At 34.4% G+C, this 23711-nt stretch overlaps 1 protein-coding gene across 4 annotated transcripts in view; it reads left to right on the top strand.

Moving 5' to 3' along the window:
- LOC118748995 (flotillin-2) overlaps positions 1-23711 on the top strand; it is a 516275-nt gene that overhangs the window by 431626 nt on the left and 60938 nt on the right. For 2 of the 4 annotated variants that reach the window (XM_036483772.1, XM_036483773.1), the window contains exons 3-4: positions 6165-6352; positions 22589-22727. In XM_036483772.1, coding sequence (XP_036339665.1) covers positions 6165-6352; positions 22589-22727 — 327 coding nt within the window. Of the gene's footprint in view, positions 1-6164; positions 6353-9444; positions 9538-22588; positions 22728-23711 lie in introns of those variants that run through there. The other 2 variants (XM_036483774.1, XM_036483775.1) reach the window with 2 other exon arrangements.

Here is a 23711-nt window from a genome sequence, read left to right as displayed (position 1 = left end):
TTTGCCTCTTAATCGAGATGTATATTGTTGCGCTGCAGTCGAGTTATTGCTAAAAATCGACAAGTGAGGTCATTTGGAGACACCAGGGATCACGATGGCTAATATTCAAAACATGTATTGGTAACGTGGAGGGAGGTAAATATTGCAGCGAAAAAAATTGCTCGAGTGTAGCTCTGGAGTCGAATTATTACTAAAAATCGTATTTTTGACCCGATTCGCCTCTTAATCGAGATGTATTTTGTTAACGATATGAACAATACTATTGCAAAAAAGATCCGCAAGGCTGCGCTGCAGTCGAGTTATTGCTAAAAATCGTTAAGTGAGGTCATTTGGGGACACCAGGGATCAAAGTCAAATTACCACCGTTAAATCTACCACTATTGCGCTCTTTGATTTACGGCGACTAAACAGAATAATTCTTGTTGAATGTCTTCTTCGTAAAACTGTAGGTCCCTCCGCTTTGTGTGACAACATCAAGGCGCACGCCACAAATCGGAGGAGAAGCTCGGCCAAACACTTACATATATGTTAGCGCCAATCTATTATTATTATTAATGGAGAACAGAGCTGGGTAAATGCAATTACATTACAATTACAATTACATTCCTCAGTAATTGTAATTAGGATTCAATTCCTTTAGTTCACAGCAAAGGAATCGATTACTTTTTCAATTCCTTGAAGTAGTTTCAAATGGAATTGTTTTTTTTCTTTAATTCCATTACAAGGAATTTCATATTGTAATGGGAATAAATTACGTGCTAATAATGTAATTTTTTTTTCAATTCCTTTGAAAGGAATTGAAAATGTAATTTCTTTCCAATTCCTTTGAAAGGAATTGAAAATGTAATTGATTTTTTTCGAATTCCATTCCTCAAAGTAATTTAAAAAGTAATCGAAAAATTTATAAAAAAAAAAATTTCTGTTGAATTGCAATAGCTTTGTTAAATTTTTCTTGGTTGCTAACTGCCTTGAATAAATAACTTATACCTAAGTAGTATTACTAATTGGACTTTAAGAAAACTGAATAACTTAAACTGTAGCTGTTAAGTTTATAGGGTAGCGGTTAAATTTTCCAGATCCTACCGCGAACGCGCTTCGCGGCAGATGAGACCCATAAGTGTCGAAGCAGGCTTAACCCGCACGGACTGTTGCTGCCTTGGGCACTGCTGTTCTCTTAGACTAATCCCTGCGTATCTATAAAAATTCACTGACTTAATTCTGTATATTATGGTACCCTTAGTTCTACCCAAAATGGCGTGCGTTCTGGGGCCTTTGAAGTACTCTTACTGGTATCCTGCGTTACAAATGAGGATAGAGTCCGCGTGAATTACGAGCCCTGCCGGACTGGAGATTATACCTCCTAAAAGTTTTATAAACAAATTGCATTGCTATGGCTAAATTTTGATGATAACACTGTAACGACGCTAAAATTACACAAAAAAACGCCGAGAGACGTAAAATTAATTTTAAGTAGTATGTTACGGATCTGTATACCTTTTTTTTAGATAAGGTCATTCAGTTAAGTTATTTTCATTTTAAGTTTTCATTGCGAATGAAAAAAATCAAACTTTATTTATCCAGCGATTTTCATCGTTAGTAATGTTTTAAGCCGCAAAACAAGCAGATATTGGTTAGTCTATACTAACTAATATATATTTTGAAAGCCGTTTTTTTCTGTTCGCAAAGCTCGAGAAAGGCCGTGCCAACTTTTTTTAAATTTCGGAATCTACTGCAGACTTTCCAAGGATGGTTATAGGCTAAAAAAAAGTTTCGATATAGAAAGGGGGCGTGGCACCTCTCATACAAACCGAATTTTTCAATCTGCATATATTTGTGGTAGAGGACTAGATCTGGGTGTGGGGATACATACATATATAAGATCAATTTCATACTCATGGAGAAAAATTTGCATGATTGGAGAATGGGGCGTGGCACCTCCCATATAAACCGAACTTTTCATATTGCATATCCCTGGAAGTGTTCATGGTAGACTGTAAGCCTTTTTGAAACTCTTTAGTTTGACACCCACATGTCAACATTTCATTTACTGTATCAATTTAACTGAGTTACAATTTCCAAATAGGTGGCAGCCCCTCTCAAAAATATTTCCAACAGTTATCTTTCTTAAACCTCTTTAATTTGATACCCACATTGTAATATTTTATTTATTTTATCAATGTAATTTAGTTAAATTTTCAAACAGATGGCAATCTCCTCAAACATATTTTCGGCATTAAGCCTTCTTAAAACTCTTTAGTTTGACACCCACATGGCAATATTTCTTTTATTTTATCAATTTGACTGAGTTAAAATTTTCAAATAGGTGGCAACCCTCGTCAAAAATACTTCCAACAGTTATCTTTCTTAAACCTCTTTAACTTAATACCCATATTGTAATAATTCACTAATTTTATCAATATAATTGGGTTTACAAATTTTAAAATAGGTGGCAACCCTCCAAATTTTTGCGATATCATTGGTTTTGGTACTATACCGAACAATAAAAAAAATATAATTATTATTCAAATCGGTTCAGCCGTTCTCGAGTTTTGATGACCGTGACATACGAACATAAAATTTTTATATATATAGATATACATAGAAGATTTCCAATGTGTGCTTTCGATTTTAATCTTTGGCCACAACAAAAATTCCACATTGTAAATTCGTGAATGAACTTTCAGTTTCTCGATTACTTTTACAATTCCTTTGAGTAATTGAAAAAACTCTGAAAGTACTCTTGCAATTCCAGGTAAAGGAATTGAAAAAAATCAATTACATTTTCAATTCCTTTCAAAGGAATTGGAAAAAAAAATTACATTACTAGCACGTAATTTATTCCAATTACAATATGAAATTCCTTGTAATGGAATTAAAAAAAAAAACAATTACATTTGAAATTACTCCAAGGAATTGAGAAAGTAATCGATTACTTTGCTGTGGACTGAAGGAATTGATTCCTAATTACAATTCCTTGTAATCTGTAATTGGGAGTAATTTAATTCCTATAGGAATCATTACGACCCAGCTCTGATGGAGAATATGCTTTCTAAAAACCACAAGACCAAACTTGAACGTGGATTTTGGTGAAAACGTTGTACCAAATGTTTCAATAAAAAAAAACAAATTTTGGGCTGAACGAAGTTCGCCGGGTCAGCTAGTAATAAATAAATGGGTTCTATCAATGCTAAGAACACATAAAATCAGCATGTATTTACCCTGCAGAAAAAATTAACCAATTTTTTTTTTTGCGGGATTTCGATAAATAACTAACTTCTAACATGACAAAACTAACTTTAAATTAGTTATAAGGTCGTGCAGGAGTCATGCAGACGTTATCGGGAGTTTAAACATCCTATAAAGAATACTTTCAATACTCTTTTTTTCTGCGCCAATGTGTAAGCGCCAATCTATATATATATATATAGTTTATGTGCAAAACTAGTTAGCTACAACTTAGTTGACATCTAATGCAGAGGAAACCAGGGATCACTAGTTTGCGGTCATCGCCCTTCAAAAGAAATTAATTACGGCCAAAGGAAATAGTTAATCAATAGTTACCACTAGTGGACTGCTAGTTAGTTAATAGTTTGCTACAAACTTGTCCTTTCCAGCAGGGTAGGAAGCACGGCTGAATCAATAGCAGCCTTAAGGCGTTGCCCTCAAGGTGGTGGACTCTTTCTCACACTTTTTATTGACTATTTTTACGGTCACGCAGAACGGTCAAGGATTTGAAACTCAAGGCTTCGCGGAGATCTAGTAATCTGCATGACAGGGCTGCATGGCGAAACCACTATCAATCGCATGCAAAAATCCCTACGTATCACACAGAAATGGTGTGAAAATAAAGGACTAAGTATTAATCCTAGAAAACCTATTATTGTACCATTTACCCGAAAAAGAAAGTTTTCTATGACTAAAATTACTTGGGCGGCAGAGAAATAGAATTTTCCAGTGAGGCAAAATATGTACCGGGGGGTAACTCGATAAAACACTCAACCGGGACGCACATTTGGATGCTGCTATCAACAAGACGATGAAGGCTTTATTTGCCTTTTTACGACTGTTTGGTAGAACATGGGGCCTAACTCCCAAAAGACCTCTTGGTCATTTAATACTGTCGTAAATCCGATAGCACAAGCACAAAACGAAGTAAATTGCGCCGAATGATTTGCATTGGCTTAACTGGACCGATGAAGACCTGTCCTGCTGTTGCCCTCAGCGCAGTGGTTGGCATACCTCCCTTTCATATTTTAACCCTGCTTTGATAACCTACGTCTGCGAGACGTATTCTTTTTAAACTCCTCGCTCTCTATTTCTGGAAATGAAGATTGAAAGCTGTGGGGTTTCCATTTTAAATGAAGAATATTTCTAAATAAAATGCATTTAAGTAATAAATAGATATTTAAAGATGATTTATTTTGGAACGAATTTCCGTCATCCCTTGTCAAGTTTGGTTTGCAGACAAACCGGTTTCGGCGTTGTGCCATCTTCAGTGTCATTTTTCGTTCTGATATTTAAAGACTTGAAAACAATATTCCAAAAAATCGTTATTATCATAAAGTTGAGCCAAGAAAACGATGATACGTCTCACAGACGTATGGTTATCTGCTCATCAGTAGGGTTATCAAAGCAGGATTAATAGAAAAGGAGGCGACTACCGCGGCCCTGAGAATCCGAAACAACTCCGATCTGAATATCGAAAATATGCCGTATCGCATGAAGGTCCTAATGAAATTTCCTAATAACCCCATATTGCAAATGCGCGATGCAGTAGTTGCAAAACTAGTAATTTCTACGAAATTTTTAGCTCTCGAGCTCTCTAGAATGCAGGAAGCCCATACACCAATCATAATGAGGAGGTTTGGTACACAGATCGATCCAAACTTGATGATGGTAGAAGTAAGGCTGGCATATTTGAGCCGAACTTCAAAAAATCTATAACAATGGGTAGCTAACCCACTGTCTTTCAAGCGGAGATTCATGGCTTAGAAAAGGCACATCTTCGAAATAGATCTGCATTCGGACAGTCAGGCTGCCCTAATGCCCTAAACTCGGAGCCAAGAATACAGTTATATTAGGATGGGTTCCGTGGTATGAGGGACATGATAGAAGGCAGGGATAGCAGGCTGCGTGCCTAGCGAAACCAGGCCACCACGGTATTTCATGGTTCAGACCCCTTTTGTAGGCTCACCAAATCACACAAAAAGGGGATCATAAATAACTGGGTGGAAAACTTTTTCAACAGGCTCTGGATGGAATGCCCAAGGCAGAGACAAGCCAAAGAATTTATCTGTGCTTCAAAATAAGCTTCAACGAAACTACTTAATTTTAGTCAGAGACGACCTTCTATGGCGCAAAACGCCATTGTAAGAGCTATGCTACATCAACCGCGTTCCGATAAAGGGCGGAGGGTCACGCGCAATAGATCACTTTAGAGGTCACGGTGAATATACCCCATAATAATAATGTTAACCGTCTTGGGCGGATGATGGAAAAACGACAAATCGTCTTTCATCAAGCCAATGCAAGCTTTTACACATCCAGTCACACAAATGATTTTTTAACATCGAATTGATATGGGTTAGTTTTTGTTCTGGTAAATCGTACGTAAACTTCGCGGACAAGGGCTTTCATCTCCAAAAGAAGCTGTTAACGCATTGGAAGACCATGTCTTTATCTACCGACTTCACTGCGTACAAAAGTGTATAGATCATGCTGAAATAACACCACTTTAACCGACAACATTTGTTTTCTCTTAAGCGGCCCTCACACTCTCCCAAATTTCGAACCAGTGTACTAACGTTTAGGCATCAAATTTTTTAATCTTCGGTAAATAGTAAAATTACCTGCTTAACATTATTGTAGATCATTTAAATCTTCTGCCATTTTTAAGGAAATTCTTCAAAATAATTTACGGTGCAAGTTAAGAGGTTAAAATCTGCTTAAAAAAAACGATTCGCTAAATTTTGATGTATGCTTAGCATGTTTTGGAAGCGCCAATCTATTAATATTGTTATTATTATCTTCGAATTCTTATTTTAGAGTCTGACTATCAGGCACGCTTGCCATTGTTGTAGCATAGTTTGGTTGAGGCCTTAAACAACAAGCCCTAAACTTATATTACATAAATAACAACTCTTTCATTCTTCCATTCTTTGCAGGTGGTTGCTGTGGTTCTACCAAAAAGCGCACCATTGTTGGTGGTTGGGCATGGGCTTGGTGGCTGGTGACCGATGTGCAGCGCCTTTCGCTGGAGGTGATGACGCTCAATCCAATGTGCGAGAATGTTGAAACGGCTCAGGGTGTGCCATTGACCGTAACTGGAGTGGCCCAGTGCAAAATCATGAAGGTACGTTGAGAAACATTCATTCATCGCTCGCTCTAATTTGCCAACAAAATAATTCGATTTTGCTTCAAAGGAATTTATAAGAAATATTTTTATTTACTTCTCTTTAGTTTTGTTAATTTATTAAAGTTATGTAGCGCTTTTTAGCAATAAGTTACGAATTTGAATATAAGTAAATAATTTATGACGAATATTACTGTTAAATTGAGCTAATATCCATAACATAGTTAAATAATTAAAATAACTAATATATGATATTTATATTTAGTCGTTGGCTGGGTAATTGTATCAGTAACAGCCTTGGAACAAAAACAAAGAATGGCATGCTAGCTTTACTCTTAACGAAATTTTGTATATCTTTTCAAAATAAGCGTGTTTTCTTTTTGCATAATTAATTGAAAGAAGAAATGCATTTGTTCTCAATTACTTATTTGGGTGATTCCTTTAAACTCGAAAAACTTTAAGACTCGAAATTCGTAAGTATTTCCTATAGCAATTTCGATAGTTCAATCGTAGTTCCGAGGAATGTGAGGCTTTTCCAGTTTAAGGGAATACTGTTATTTATATTCTTCTTGAATTTCTGTAATTTATGCTGTACTTCATTAATCGACTTTTCTTCGATATTATTTATACAATTACAAAAAAATTTTCAAACAACATTCGAATCAGTGTAGCGTAAAAAGCCTAGAAAAAATAGAAAATACAAAGTAAGTTTAAAATACAATATTTTATTTTAATATTATAATCATTTAAGTGTTTAAGCAAATTGACTGAACCATTTCGCCACACATGCGCAAGTCAAAATTATATCATAATTCGTACTTTGTCCAATAAATGCTCACAGTATGTAGCCAGAAATGCTTGAACCGAGAAGCAGTTAAGTTTTAATTGTTATTATTTTGATTTCTATTTTGTTTAATCATTACGCATAAACTCACGGGTTCGTTCGAATGATTACCACACTCCCAAATTTAGTTTAAAAAAATGATGGAGTCTGTCACCTCGTTCGGAATTCCGGAGGCAGAAAACAGAGTTGTTTAGAAAGTTTTAAAAGCAATAACTTTTTTTTACAAAAACAAAAATGCTATGGAGAAATGCAGACACTCCCTTGGATACTACTTTCCCTGCCACCGGCTCGAAGACTGAATATGAAACTGGAGCGGCTGGGATAATTGGTGAAAGTTGGCGCGTACATAAAATTACAAGCTGCATTGGCAGCCAATCTGCCCTAAAAGCTTTGGCAACAGTTTTTCTTCTAGCATAGCCCAGGAATATAAGTGGAGTCTGAACTCCATTGCGAAATAGAACGAGCTTGAACTCATGTGGGTATCGGGCTATGATGGGGCCGGGAAAAATCCATGGGACCCTGGTATACATAATTTTTGGAGGACGAGGGTAGTGCAGAGCATTTTATATACCCGCCCTCAGTTGGACTCAAATGCTGCATTATTAGGGCAAATGTTTTGTGAATGGATAAGCTAGATCCTTTTCTTTACCAACTACTAATATTCAAAAAAAAGTTCTGCTAAATTTGCAGGGGAGTAATGGTTTCCCACGCTCACCTGTTGTCACCTACAACTACCTTTAATCCTTTCTCTATGCCTTGAGTACAATAGGCAACTATGACTGAGTGGTTTTGGGTTTTTCGTCCTACAGCAATACTTTTCCAGATAACACTTTTTCTGTCATTTGGTTGTTTCGTACGCCGGACATCGAACTCGAGACTTACCGATTATAAGAACGCACTGCTACCCATCCGACGATTGACTTGGCAGAAGCCATAACAGATCTAAGGGATCTCGTACACCGACTCAGCCTTTAGGCACAGCAAAGGTTTATTTCATAGAATGCCGATGCTGTCAATGAGGAGTTTTTCTTCGGCAAAACAATTCAAATCAGTTGCTGCTAACAGTGTTCGGACGCTAAAGTTTTTGAAGCGAAACTTCTTAAGGAGTTCGGAGATGTTTATCAAGGCACATTATACAGGTATTAGAGCAAAAACAACATTTACGCGTATTTTGATGTTGCTTCAGGTCTCTAAAGCGCCAAAAAGTTATTCAGATTTTTTTTTTTTAACCAGAGTGTGCCATGTGAAATACACACAGAAATTTAAATAATACAATAAAAAAATATATATGTATGTATATAAATAAAAATTGCTGCAACTTTATCTCTTGGTAAATTTGTCTACATACAGAGGCATCGATTCATCCTTTATTTACAAGGCCCTGTAATCAGCGTTTGGGCTCCTGAGTTAGATTTAACATGAATAAAGAATTTGACAATTTAAATGTTTTTTTTTTTTTTAAAGAAATCAAAAAGATTTGATATTTTAGTGACCAAGTAATTAAAAAAAAAAAGAAATGGGCGGCTCTACTGCTACTACCTGTCCAATATTTGACACCAAAATTGTGCAATCGCATAAAATAAACAGAAAGTAAGGGATGAAAGAATGAGCACGTGTTAGACGTAGTAGAAATGTAAAAAAGCGGAATCTCTTTCACAATTGAGGCCATGAGAACAGAAATGGCCTACCCCCAAAATTGTTTTGTGTGCTTCCCTACTTAAAACAGTATCAAATTTACCTAATTTTAAAATGAAAGTTGCTTATTCTTTAATTTTAAGATACAGAGATACATAACGTAACACCAAATTAAGGAATAAGCGTATTTTATTTTAAAATTTATCACATTTGAAACTATTTTAAGAAGATAACTACAAAAAATATTGTGGGTTAGGCCACTTCTGCTCTCATGACCTCAATTGTGGTATAGTCCGAGCACTGGCTGTTGAGGAAGACTTGATTACTTATTTCGTTTGGACCGAGTGCTTGTTATACTCCAAAAGCTAACAAAAGGAAAATAATGAAAATCAAATCGATCGAACCTGTGAGTCAAGTCGTATATGTTATTCAAAAACGTTCTTTATTTAGTGTTAGAAAGAATCCTTAATTTTTTTATGTTAATCTTATTTTATAGTAAATCTACCCTAAACTGTTTATTTTTATTATTAATTTACAACGTTGTATGCTTTTATAAATATTTTATATAAAAATATATTTCACTATTCTTACTTTAATTTCTGTTTATGTTTTATTAAATTTTCATATCGGTAAATGTCCGTTGGCGAGTTTTTGAGTTCAAAATAAAAGCTAAAGAGATCTAATGAAAATGCTAATCATATTAAAGGTATGTTTCTTTTCTCGTTTATTTTTAATTACTATTACATTTTATTTAAACTTGAGTGTTTTTCTAACTCGTGCAGCTTTAAAAAATGTTTATGTAAAATTGGAAGGATACATTTTTGGTTTTGTTATCCTTGCGTGTTCTGTATGTATTCTTACTAAATTTAATCATCTCTGTCACATCATAAATATTTACATATTCATACCAGAGCACAATTATTTGATTTTATGAAATATTTTGAAACAAAAAATATATTTTTCTAGTGTAGGAATCAAATAAGTACATAATTCAAAGACAATGTACTAAACTTTTTTATCAGTCTAGAATGAAAATTCCTGGAAAAAAGGAAGTGTTCTTTGAAAGGAGTAAACTTTCGACAATTTGTCCTGCATGCATTTAGCTCCCATTTGATAGATTCTTCTCCATTGGCCATTGACATTGTTTTCTACAAAGCTAGAATTTTCCCACAAAGTTTGAACATGTTTCGTATGTTGTTGCTACTAGTGAAAAAATTTCCACATTTATTGAGTTTCTGAGGATTTATGTTCGTTTAAATATCACCTGGTTTATCAAAGATCGAATACAATGGCCATAAATATCATCTATTTACTCCAATTTTGCGCATAAGCTGTGGTCTAACAGTAAAAGCAGTTCTTTGAAAGGCTGAAAATATTGTACAGTCCCAGTCTCATTTCAGAAAGACAACTACATCCAAAACAACTACATGGTGGTACAAAACAACAAATAAATATGCTCGAAATTATTGTGTAAATAGCCAACAATCTAATTAAATCTGGTCAATAATTACTGAATAACTTAAAATTTGGTCACTGGTAAATTTTTCCTATACTGCTTGAGTAAACTCTTTAAAGTCTTCTGATCAAGCCTTGGCGTAGGCACTCAGAGGTCCTCTAAAGCGTTTTCCACATACACAGGGTGGGCCAAATAAGACCTACCAATTTCACGCAGCAGCTCCATTGTTTGCCTAACAGTGTGCCTAGTCGCTCCATCTTGTTGTAACCACAAATTAGGATGCTGCTCTGCCGATGGCCGCAAAACGTTGTCAATCATTGTTCTGTAAAAAGCCCCAGAAATCGTTTCTGGCATTTTATCCAAATTCTCGAAGAAATATGGGATGATAACTTGTTCGGCCATAACACCGCACTAACCAGTGCATCTGGATGGGTGTAACCGGTGCTGGTATGTTACCCTTGGATTGATAGAGCCCCACAATCTACAGTTTTGCTTGGAAATGCGCTTCATCCGACATCAAAACATTACCTAAAAAATCAATTTGTGTAGCTAATTGTGTAAAACGAATAGCGTATTGTAGTCGTTGTTGGTGGTATTGCTGTAAGTATCCATTATGATTTCTAAGGGATTAACTATAACATGCAGAAAGAAAATAACAATGATATTAAAAAATAAAGAAGTTATACGTGTTTAACATTGGTAGGTCTTATTTGGCCCATCCTGTACTAGACTAAACGACACTATGGTATCTTAGAAAAAATTGCACTATAAATAACCTACCTCGAGCATAGGTAATGAAGGTTTTGATCCTTGGCTGAACATTTCTGAAGGTTGTGAAAAGTGTCCTTTGAATTTTTTCCCGTCAAAATTCTTTTAAGTTGGCATTGGATTTGTAAATTTATGTATGAATTTGTGGATTAGTGCGGTGACTCTGAACTTTTTTCCACCTACCATCAATGAACAAAGTGTATGTATTTTATTAGGAAAAATGGTAAAGCAACAAAGTCTAAGCGGTAGACTTAGATCTCCTCATCAGACTTATTTTTCCTAGACTTCCACTGAGCTATGCACACCCCGTAAACTCGTGTTGCTAATTAATTTTCCTTATTCGACCTACTGCTATCAAGTGCAGCTGATTTGCCGCAATTTAAACTTGACAGCGTGGTTGTTGTTGTCACTTCTATACATGCATTTGCTTCCTTGTATAGTTTCAAACACGCTCTTCCTAAACTATGTACTTGTCAGTGTTATTGTCGCCTATTAACATTTAATTTTAATATTTTTATTGAGCTTTGTAGCACGTTTATTTTATTAGGAAAAATAGAAAAAGCACATCGACATTGACTAATTCTGTTTTTTCGAGCACGTTATAGCTATCATAAAAACGCAAGTATAATCGAAAAGCAACCCCAATTATAATACAAACACCAAAAACTCAAAAACTAATATTATTTATTAAAAAAATATCGTTATAAAATTAAAAAAAAAAACCGATAAGTAACTGTAATCGGAGAAAAAATCTCAAAGAAACCAATTTTGTAATAATCCAGAAGTAAAAATTTTTATCATCTTAATAGCGTAGGGCTGCCATAATCCTGTACCACTCGACCAGGATATTTATTCCCTATAAATACAGTTTCTTTGGTTCTGGCGTTGCATTATTTTGAAGTATTTTCTGATATTGTAAGTAATGTAGTTTTGTGGCACAATCCGTATAGCTGAATGATTGATGATGATGAAACGCTCAAGTGCTAAATTTTTCTTTTAATCAGAAAGGAACCAATTTCTCTTGACAGTGTCATAACTTGAAAATATGTTTTGGGGCTTTTAACGTGGTCTTGAATGCTTGCCTTGCCACCATTAGCAAATTTCCACATATCCTACAATTCGCCTAATGATCATTTTTACCATTTACCATTTTAAATATAAGTCAGTTAATTTGGTATTCAAACCTCTAACGTTCTGATAGTAAATACTTAACCCTTTAATGTCAGAATTAAAGTGGGCGCGGTTAAAAATATTTTTACTACGTTAGGTAGATGTTAGAGTCCTAGATATGAACTGATATCAATTTCAAGGCTCTAGGACTTCTGGTTTTACAGTTATGAGAAGTTGCCTATAAGCAACATTTAGCCATAGTGGTATATTTCAAAACACAAAGGAATATTGATATTTATTTATTTTTTTATTACTTTTATTAACTTTTTATGTATGGTATGAAGCAAAACAGTTTTTTTTGGGGGTTACAACATAAATGTACCTTACATTTTGAGCATTTGGATTTTGGAATCCCGGTATGGCATAACCTACACCTTCCTTTTGCTCCCCATTCCACCCAATGACCGACTTGATCGAGGCGCATGGATTTTGGAGGTTTAGATATATATGATCGTTTTGTAGATTGCGATGAACCTTGTGATGAAACGTTTGAAATATTTGATGGTGCTGGAGACGACGGTGATGATGAATCTGAGTCTATGCTTGAAAGAGCTGCGAATGGGTCCCTTCTATACATCAACCAGCTATTGACTACTGCTGTGCTAAGACACCAGTACACTATACGCATATACCACTTCTTGGAACGGTGGTTGATTTTATACAACTTTTATGCGCTCCGGCTGTTGAGAATTATCATTTATGTGGAAAGATTCTTTGATTTTCTCAAAACGCGCTCTTGAAATAGAATCTGCAACAGCCGTTAACCTGAAGTTTGGCATCCAAGCCATTCTCAAATTTGGAACTTGTATAATGCCTAAATAAAGAAGTACACCAAAGAATCGCCTAATTTCGAATGGCGAACAGTTTAGCTCTACTCCTTTAGTTTGCATTGAATACAGATTTGTTTCGTTGCAAATCTTGTTTATTATTTCATAATCGAAGAATTCATTGAAGTATTTGATTGGCACTTTGACTTCTCGATAAACTTGATCTTCTTTCCAAGCAGTTTCAAAAACGGTTAGGCCCGCGTTCCTCCATCTCAATTTCTCCAGATTGATTTTTTCATAACTTACCTCGGCGATGTTTTCTGTGTCCGCAACATTTTCAACTTCTTCATCAGCATGCTCATCTTCTCCAACAATACCGTCTATCAAATTTATTTCAACGTTTTCCCCTCTTTCCATTACTTTATCCATCGTTTCTTCAATGAATTTCTCCATATTCGAATCATATAACTCTTCTTCTTCTTCCTCATCTTCTTCATCATCAGAATTATTCCAATCGAAGTTTATTATCTGTTTTATTTCTAGATCTGTAAGACCTTTTGGACGCATTTCTAAAAGAATAAAATACAAAATATTATTGCTACTATGGCCAAATGTTGCCTATAAGCAACATTGTGTTCGCGAAATTCCTGACATAAAACAAAAAACTTTATTTTAGTTTTGTAAACTTTATTTGATTTTCTTACCTGTTATTTATAATAAAATTCACTTTTTATAAAAAAAATCTTACGTATTACGTTTTTATTTGAATTTTTATAGAACGATTATTTTCACTTTTTTTTGCACACGTCAGCACACCACTTCAACTAGCTCTCAAATGAACACCTGTTAAGCTTTTCTAAATATAAATTCTCAAGAAAATGCCCACACACATTAGCTACTGTAAAAAAACAACCGTTAGCAACAATAACAACAACTATAGAAACTACGCGTAGAAATATATAATGTTGCCTATAAGCAACATTTGACATTAAAGGGTTAAATTAGACTTGCGAGTTAGTTTTTTGAATCCGAATTAAGATTGGAAATTTTAGTTACGTTGTTATTAGGTTTATATTCAAACTCGCGAACAAACGCCCCGGTCGGCCAAAATGAACTATTTAGTAGTGAATCAAAATCTTCGAAAGCTACATCAATTTTAAAAGATGAAATATCGCGATCGTATGTAAAATTAAATTTACGAATAAATACATCTTTAATTCTAATTTTAGTCGATATGTATGACTTTATATCATCCGAAGAAGTGTCTTTAGCAAATCTAGAGACAGAGATTAACCTTCTCGGAGGAATTACAACCAACTTTTTGGTAATGATGTCTGATGTGCGGGGCTCCGAATTATTCCGAGGAACTAAGTTAGACAGTGCAGCTTCAGATGTTGATGGCAACACTGTTAAATCAACGGTTTGACTATTCTTAGATGTATACCTAGTAGATATGGCTTTAGATAGCGGAGGCTCCAATGCCTGAGGGCATGGAGAAGAAAGATTAATAAGTTCCAACGAATGTGATGGAGGATTTTAGGTGGACTAATAACATGCCTACCTTTATTTTATCGGCTATCCTCAGAGTGTGGAGGGTTGTCGAGACATGTGAAAGACCTAAACATTTTTTCGTAATGCTTAAATTTCTCAACAAGCACCGACAGATCCTTCCCGATCTCAGAAAAACCTTTTCTGGACTGCCTAAATTTAATTATTTAAATAAATCAACTTCGGTTGATCTACATTTTTGGCAAGACCAACGAAGACCCTTTCCCTCGTTAATAGCGTCTAATACCCTACCGCTCAAACCAGCACATTTTATATGGGCAATCCCATAGCAGAGCCAGCATGACACATAGGAGTCGCTTTTAACGTGGGAATTTGTGTAAATACACGACATGTTTAAAACTATATTTATTTTTAGGTTTTAGAAGCAAAAAAGCAAAACAGTTTTGAAAACGATGTATCAATCAGAGAACCAATCAGCTGATTAATATCAGTTGGAAAGCTATGTAACGAACAGTTTTAAATACACTGTATATTTGACACCTAATAAACACAACGCAAACAGCTGTGACAAAGATGAAACAGCAGAAATGACAAAAAGACAAAAAGAGCAAAATCAATGTGCACAAACAAAAGCAATTGTACAACAACAATATATTATATGAAACAAAATACTCGGCACATGCAATTAAGAATATCAAGTTAAATTAATCAAATTTACAGGAAATTTGATATTTTACTTATCTTTAAATTGTGCACCAGAAGTTTATTAACACTTTTTTACTTTATTAAGCGTAAACAGCTTTATAAAACACAAAATTTAAACAGATCACAAAAAACACAGCTTCACAGCTTTGACGTTTGCGTATAACCTAAATATAATTTAGGTAGGCTGTATGAAGTGACGCCATTCTAGAAGACTTATCCCTGCATGCTTCCTATTTTTAATGTACGCGAATGAACTTAAGTATATGTTTATATTTTTTAGCGTTACAAATAGGATTCAATAAGCATTTCAAGTCTCAATAAAAAAAAACATTTGATCTGAACGTTAAATATTTAAATTCTTTAAGGAAGTATGATTTTTATGAACTAAAAACAGCTGTAAAAGAACTTCTTCAAAAGGCCTTCAGAATTACGTCCTACAGGAGCCGTTCTGGAAGCTCTTCTTTGAGTGGCGAAAGCAGAAGCTTTTCAATTTGTGCCACTCCATACAAAAAAGGAAGGAGAAAGGAATGACTTTCATAAAGGCCTTTTGGAACAGATTTTAACTCCTGAAATTATCTACTGCCTAGTATGTGTGACCCTTCAGCCGGGTACCTGGGGCGGTATTCTGTAAATGCGAGAAAATGTACACCGAGTGCAAAACTCACAATGATAAACTCACCGACTCACACTTCCTGAATCGCAAAATGATGAGTTTACACAATTTTCAGTGTGCTCTTGAGAACTTACAGTTACAGAAACCAGCCCCTGTTCAGGAACTTGCAGATACAAAATTAGATTTTAACCAAATAAACTAAACAGAAAGACGGTAAACTCACAAAGATATTGTTCAACATGCTAGACAAACATTTTCATTATCGATTTTCGACTACTAATGACAGAAAACTTAACCTTTTTTTCAAAGCAAAAATCTGCTAAAAATTAGATGAGTGTCTGCATTGACCTTCATTAAAAAAAAAAAACAGGACAATTTAAGTGTGGACCAGGATACCAGGACAATGTGTTTGAATCAGGACAAATCCAGGAAAATCAGGACGTTTTGCAGCCCTTTATAGCGATTATTTTCTGTTCAAGGACGTAATTTCTCAAACTTAATTATCTATTCAAAATAGCACAATTTTGAAGTTTGCTTAATTTCCATCATATTTAGTAAATTGCAAGGAAAAATGTATACAAAATTTTTGATTTTCCACAAAATTTTCATTAACTCAATAAAAATATTAAATACCAAATACAAATTTCAGATGATTTTGAATAAAACGCTGCAAGTAGACACACGGAAAGATAAAAATTCCACATTTCAGCAAGCAATCGCAACGCGTAGCACGACATAGACAGAATATCTCGTGAATAGTTAATCAAAGACTGAAACATAATATGCTTGTACAGATGTATGTCCTTTAAAAATCATTAAACAAAGTCCTTCCTCCGGTTTGTGAAAAGATGTTGACAGATTTTTTCCATACAAAGCTTGAAAGAGCATTGCCCGAAGTAGTCACGCGTCATAGAATAATTAAAATTCCACTTTCACGTCATACATAAATAGAATAGCTGGTGAAATCAGTCGTTGGCCAATCGGTATTATTTTTGTTCTAATACCTGGGATGAATAGTGATACAACTTTTTAACAAAGTATTGATACTAGTACTCATTTAGAATACCCTGAAGAAGAATCGATGCCTGTACTCATATTTGCAAAAAAGTATCCATCATACTCGTACTTCCAAGTATTTTCAAGGCAAGCGCGAAAAGTAAACAAAAATTAGATTGTTTTGCTTTTATGACCTCTTCCTATTTGTAAATTGAATACACATTGCTTTTAATAGTTGAAATCTGATCGAAAAAACATTTCTAAAGGAGCTTTTGAAATAAGCTTGCAATAAGTTTACTTCTACAAGTGTAAAATAACCCACCAGCAAAAAGTTTCACTTCTGTAAAAATTAAGCGAGTGTGTAATAGGTCGCGGGCAGGGAACGAGGTCATTTCGTTGTAAGAGAAAAATACTTTTTGTCTTGTCCTTTTCAAGAAATTTTAATACTAAATTTATATGAACCAGTGTAGCGCTCAACTGATGGAATCATATCCCTGCATATGCGAGTTGCTGATTTCTAAACTTCCTAGGAAGACGGTCAACTGATCGATTCATACCCCTGCATACGCGAGTCAGATATGCAAACAACTGATAAACTCTATTCCCAGGTTTGCAATTTTGTAAGATATGAATTTCGTAGGACATCGGCCGTGTTAAAATTCATCAAAGAATTCGGGGATGAACTGCTTTTTGTGAGGAATTAGGTGTAAATAATTTTTGTTTTTTGCTTCACAAATTTCATAATGATTTCAAAAAAAATTTTGTTGAAAGGTCTAACCCGTCACTGTGAAATGAGCCGTATGCCATTTTGTGGCTCGTTCAAATTTTTCTTTTGATCGATATTGAATTCACTATCGTGCAATAACGCACGTTTATTTAATACTACGTGGTATTTCAAACTGTTACGTGAAGCAGAATTGGCATCGAGTTGACGGTTTCGCACAAACGATCAAACAATTTGTTGACAAACTTAATAAATGTTTGGTTTGGTTTATGAATACATAGATGAATTATAGTACATATTTAAAAATAAAATTAACAGAAATACCAGCAAAATACCAAAATACATACAATTTTTTTGCTTAATAAGGAGGGTGGGGAATTTTACGAAATTTCGAGCAAAATCGGGGAATTTCTTTGTCGAAATCGGGGAATTCTCAAAAATGAGTTGGCTACCATGGCGAAACCATAAATTCGTTACACATCGTCAGCGTTGGTGTGAAAACACGAAGGCAAAACTGCACAATGTGCACGGCGTTGCGGAGTGGAAGCGCGCACTGCTTACCACTACACTACAGCGGCTGAGGGCCCTAATGGGCTTACATACACAACTATTTACACCATTGTGTGCTCTAATCTTGAGCAATTCTTGCGGCTGTTTGAAATTTTAGGCAGCTACAGTATTCATATTTCTTGAAAATATTTTTACGATTATCTTACAATTAATCGATTAATGAAACACAAAACTACGATACAATTAAATTGTAAATTGGACAAAAATAATTGATTAATTTAATCAAACGATTAATCGCTGCAAACCATAAGCAGAACCAATATGGCGGTTGCTATCCAAAACTCGTATGTTATGCATTTTTGTAGGTACAGTCCGGCATACTGAATCAACCATTTTTTATTTCGCGATTCTATCATCAGAATCGAATTCAACGACCTGAAAAACATGTATATCATTTTTAAAAACCTGAAATTCGTCACCAAAGAAAAATATTACTTCTAATTTGATGGTTTTTCTTTTATTTGCGACTGTTCACCTTATGCACATACATAGAAATGTTTTTTTTAAATCCGTTCCAATTATTTAAAATAAAATATTCAGTGCGATACAAATTTTACTCTTTTACTGGTTTAAAAAAGTTGGAAATTTCTGCGAACTGGGTGAACGAATATTCCTAGTTTTTCAGTATATCATCTGCAATGAATGCAAGACATCTGCATACTCAACTGTTCTAAATTTTAGGTTTTTGACACTTTTTGCTAATTAAATCTGGGCACTGGTAACGTTGTACAAAGCATTGGTACAAATACAGTGCGCTGGGATAAGGTTTACCCCAAAGGCATTGCTCATCCATTCTTCACATTCCTAATATGTCATCATAAACAAATGATTTGAGCTAAAATTGAGAATCTTCTATGGAAGTATTAAAAAATTTAATTCGATTATCATTAAAATTTCTAACTAGGTCAAAAATCTCCACACACAAAAAATTTGCGTATCATCGTCGCAAATAATATTTATTTAACTTTACTGCAAAAAAACATTTATGTTTATTTACTTAAAATATGCAAAAAGCGATAAAATCCGTCTTTGCGCTGAGTCACCATACTCTTAATTCTGGCAGTTGTGCCACAAACTTTTTTAATTTTTTACCAAAATCACCAGAAAAAGTTACCAAATTCAACAAAAAATTACCAAACTTATTTTATGTGCAGAACTGTACATATGTAGATATGTCTGTACATATATCCGAAGACACCAAGTTTTTCATGCAACCAGCGTCCATTCCGTTATAATTTTTATATCTGCGTGAACGCTAAAGTCACAACAACAGAAACTCATGGAGAGGGTTTCAAACCTAAGTATGGCCGAAGAATTAAGAACATGGTGCTGTCTTATGGCTCATAATGGTATATTTTGCATTTGGATATACATCTCCATCCATGCAAAGCTCTGGCCACAAAGCCACTGAAGATATCTGATCATTCACAGTGTCATGGATACGGTTCATTGCAACAGAGTTAATTATTAGGCGCATAAGTTCCAGTAGAGGGGATGTCATTTGGCCACTGAAATCATCCGACTTGACACCGTTAGACTTTTTATGAGGGCGGTTTTTTTGCAAATAAACCTAAAATTTTGGAGCACTTTAAAATCAACATTTGTCCAGTTATGACCAATAACCATACATACATACATACATACATACATACGTACGTCAACAAGTGGGCGAAAATATCTCAAAAATTCAACGCAGGCTTGAAAGCTTTCGACTCACACATAGACAAAGTTAAGTCCCCTACTGACCGTAGCTTTTTGAACGAGAACATACATAGAATTCCGGGTTACGCCGGAATATTGATGGCAATTGCAAAGCTGACGAACTGACAAGGAAAGGTAGGACCATCCACTACCTACTGGAAAGGGACACGGTAGATATGGCAATAGCCACTTTCAGGCAGTTTGTTAGAGATCACACAATTCTAGTAACCAAGTAACACCGAAGAACTTTTCGCCTTTGTAAACTTTCAGGATTATCTGGTATTTCTATAAAAGAAAACGCTTACGGCCCACTTGGTAATGTAAAATCAGAACTTCTTTTGACGTATGTTACATGTAGGGCCGAATCGAAAAAGTAACCAAATTGGAATATAAGTTACCAAAGATGATAAATAAAGAAAAGCGGCAACGCTGGCCATGACTAGGTTATATCGGAAATAAGTTCATATAAACCTCTGTTTTCTTTTCAATCCTTTCTTAATCATTGTTCTCTTTCCATACCGTCCAAGGAAATTTTAAAATAGATTCGTTCTACAACTTCATTCATCTTAGATACAAACATAGCAACCTAAGAATTTTCACTGTATGAAAACTATGTAAAATAAAATCGATTTATCCGGTTTTTTCTTAATTTCAAAATCGGGAACCGGTTTTTTCAAATTCCAATTTTTTTAATAACTCGAAAACCGGTCTTGGGAAAAGGCGAATAATCGGAAACCCTAATATGTACTTTCTCTTGTTTTCAGGCAACCCCATTAATGTACATTAAAACGAATTGGCAGCCATATTTGCATTTGTAAAAAGTCATTCTCATGAATTTGGTATTTTGTGTATGTATGGATGTTTGTTTGTTTATTACTAATCTGCTTAAATAAGGACTTAGCCGAATAAAATTGTTCGCTGCAAATAATGAAGCAAGTTCATGTGTATGCATATATGTTAGTATGTATGTTTTGAACCAGTTTATCAGATTTTCAACAACTAAGAATTTATTTTTATAATTAATACCCAATTACATAAAGTGATAAAGAAACAAGAGGTATTATTTTTTAAAACAAACGGACCCCGCCAATAAGCGTTTTTATATGTAGTAAGTAGTGTCTAACAACCACACAGCTGGCCAAATTTTTTTTACCTTCATTTCCCTTTAAACAAGAGCTCTGTACAGACAAAGAACGTAAATCTATAAGAAGAGACAACACGTTATAATTGTAACGAGTGGGAACATCAGGAGCGTGCTTTCTCTTTTGCCCAAATACGTTTTGTGATTGGATGAAAAAAGAAGGCACGCTCCTCATGTTCACACTCGCTACAATTATAACGTGTTGTCTCCTCTTATAGATTTACGTTCTTTGGTACAGACGAACAGATTAACGACCGCGATTAAACGAAAAGATGCATCGCAATATAAGCGAGAGGGCAATGTGGAGTTTTGAAGCCTCAAGCAAAACTTTGGAACGAATTTAAGTATGTATGTATTTTCTTAACGTTATCGTAACAGCCACCGTAGCCGAATGATTGCGCGTTAGACTGCCAACTTGTTGGTCGCGTGTTCAAATCCTGCCTATATAAAAAATTATGCATCTTTTAATGTGTCGGCTACAAAGGTGTTACATTACTTTCTATATTATTCAACATTCCATTTTGCCACTTGGCTAGCGGCATTTCTTGAGGAAAGAGGCTGTATGAAATTCCTGTCCTGGAAGATGACAAAAACCCTCTATGTACGTTTAATACTTCTGGTCGCCATTATGCATCATACGAATTTATAAAAAATAGTGTTTCTGCAATTTTAATATTTCTATTTCAGTACCATTTTTGATTGAGTTTTTTCTGGAACTTTTTTCTCATTGTAATTGTTCAGCTTTGATTTTCCTTACCTTTTCGCGATCTTCTATTTACCGAAACCCCTCTTTCGACATTAAATCGACCAACAACCCGTATGGTTTTTTTGGGACAATACTCACCTCTTAGATAATTTTTTAAAAAGATCAATCAGATTGCTTTTAAACAATTTTAATAATGTTTTCTCGCAATTTCTATTTTGTTTCAATTTTCGCGTAAAATATTTTTTTATATAACGAAACACATCCATTATTTTCTGACTTAGCTAATATGATACAAAAAATTTTATTTGCAAATTTCAGTAGTAATAGTAAAACATGGGAAAAAGTATGACGGAAAATCTTATTCGGTGCAGTCCTTAAATGTAAAAAAAAATATATTAAAACTTTATTTTTCGATTTTGTTTATTCGCTGCAGAATCATTTCTAAAAGTCTCATTGCAACTACTCCATTGGTGCTTTACATTCACATCTGTATGTATGTATTTATAAAACGAAACGCAAATGTCTTTCATACATTGTTGCCAAAACTTGTTCGTGTCAACATAAAATTGTTCACTACGTTTATGTCCATTTTTCCATAACCAATTGAATGTATTGTATGTAAATTGATGTATTGATAGTTATTTAGAAATTTGTCATTTTACTTTAACGATTACCGTTGTTCAGCTTTTAAATGTTGTTTTCTTTTTTTCTCTCTCTCTTTTGCTATTACCAAAAAAATTTATAAAAACTAAATAAAAAAAAAACAATTGTAAAACTTCATCAATAACCATCACCAAAATAAAACAAAAACTACCAACCACCAATCAATCAATCAACCAATCAATAAACCAACAATAAAACCAACCAACACCCTCATTCATCCATCTTCCTTCAATTTCAACAACACCAACAACCTTCTGCCTGCGTGCAGATGATGAACGTGTATTATTTTCACCATCAGGCTGACGAATTGTTGGGCACCGCCAGCGAACAGTTTCTGGGCAAGAGCGTTAAGGAGATAAAGCAAACAATATTGCAGACATTGGAAGGACATCTGCGTGCTATACTCGGTAAGTTCAAGTAGTTATATCACAAAAATTTTTAAGTTTCTTGTGATGAAGATGAAAAGCGTGGTGGATCGAAATTTGTGACAGCGGTCCCATCCCTGGATAAATAGTTTTTGTGTTTGGTGCTTATATTTACGTATCTATATACTACATATACGATATATGATGGGCTAGTCAACCAAAAACGTGTAATTCTAATTCTAATTTTTTTGTATCCAGAATAGCATAGCCCATTACATATGCATACATTAATGTAATGTTTCTTTAAATAAAATACCTTAATATCGCTTTAAAAAATTAAATTTCTTAACGGCAAAAAGGCGTAGGTAACGTCTGCAACGAACATATACAATGATTTTAAAGTTAATCCAACCTTTACACGGCAATTCTGGCAAAGGCTGAAGTCCTTTGAAAGACTTCATTTATTCTGGCACGAAAGTCTTCCTGAAAAGAGCTCCCTTGTCAGCTCTTTTGAGAGAAAGCACTTGGGTATCATATTGCTCGCGCTTCTCTAACAATTGCATGGTCGAGTGGGCAACGCACTAGCGTGCTAATTCGAGAGATCCGAGGCGAGTCCTCGGACTGCGGATTTTTTTGTTCATTTTTCAGTTAATTTTTTTCTTTTTTAATTAAATTTCATTTTCATGTTTGCACTTGAAAAAATGCATTATACGAGTGTATTTTTTAAATTTAACTAAATTTTTATACACTTACAGCCAATTTCACAAAAGCAATTTAAGTGAAAAATTATTTTAATTTTTGTAATTTTATATGGAAATTGACAGAAAATAAAAAAACATTTTCCATTTAAATTGCTGGTGAAACCGGCTTTTATTTTACTTTCTAATTTTTATTATTTTTTATGTATTTATTAGATTTTATTGTTTCAAAATTTTTTTTTAATGTTTAGAATTAATTTTATTTTATCTTTGCAATTAAATTTTTTTCTTCATTTTAATAATTTATTTTCTTTTAATTTTTTTGATT

Source organism: Rhagoletis pomonella, unplaced genomic scaffold, assembly GCF_013731165.1.
Source record: "Rhagoletis pomonella isolate Grant_MI unplaced genomic scaffold, Rhpom_1.0 Rhpom_scaffold_00013, whole genome shotgun sequence".
NCBI lineage: Eukaryota > Metazoa > Arthropoda > Insecta > Diptera > Tephritidae > Rhagoletis > Rhagoletis pomonella.
This window is presented reverse-complemented; position numbering and strand designations above follow the sequence as displayed.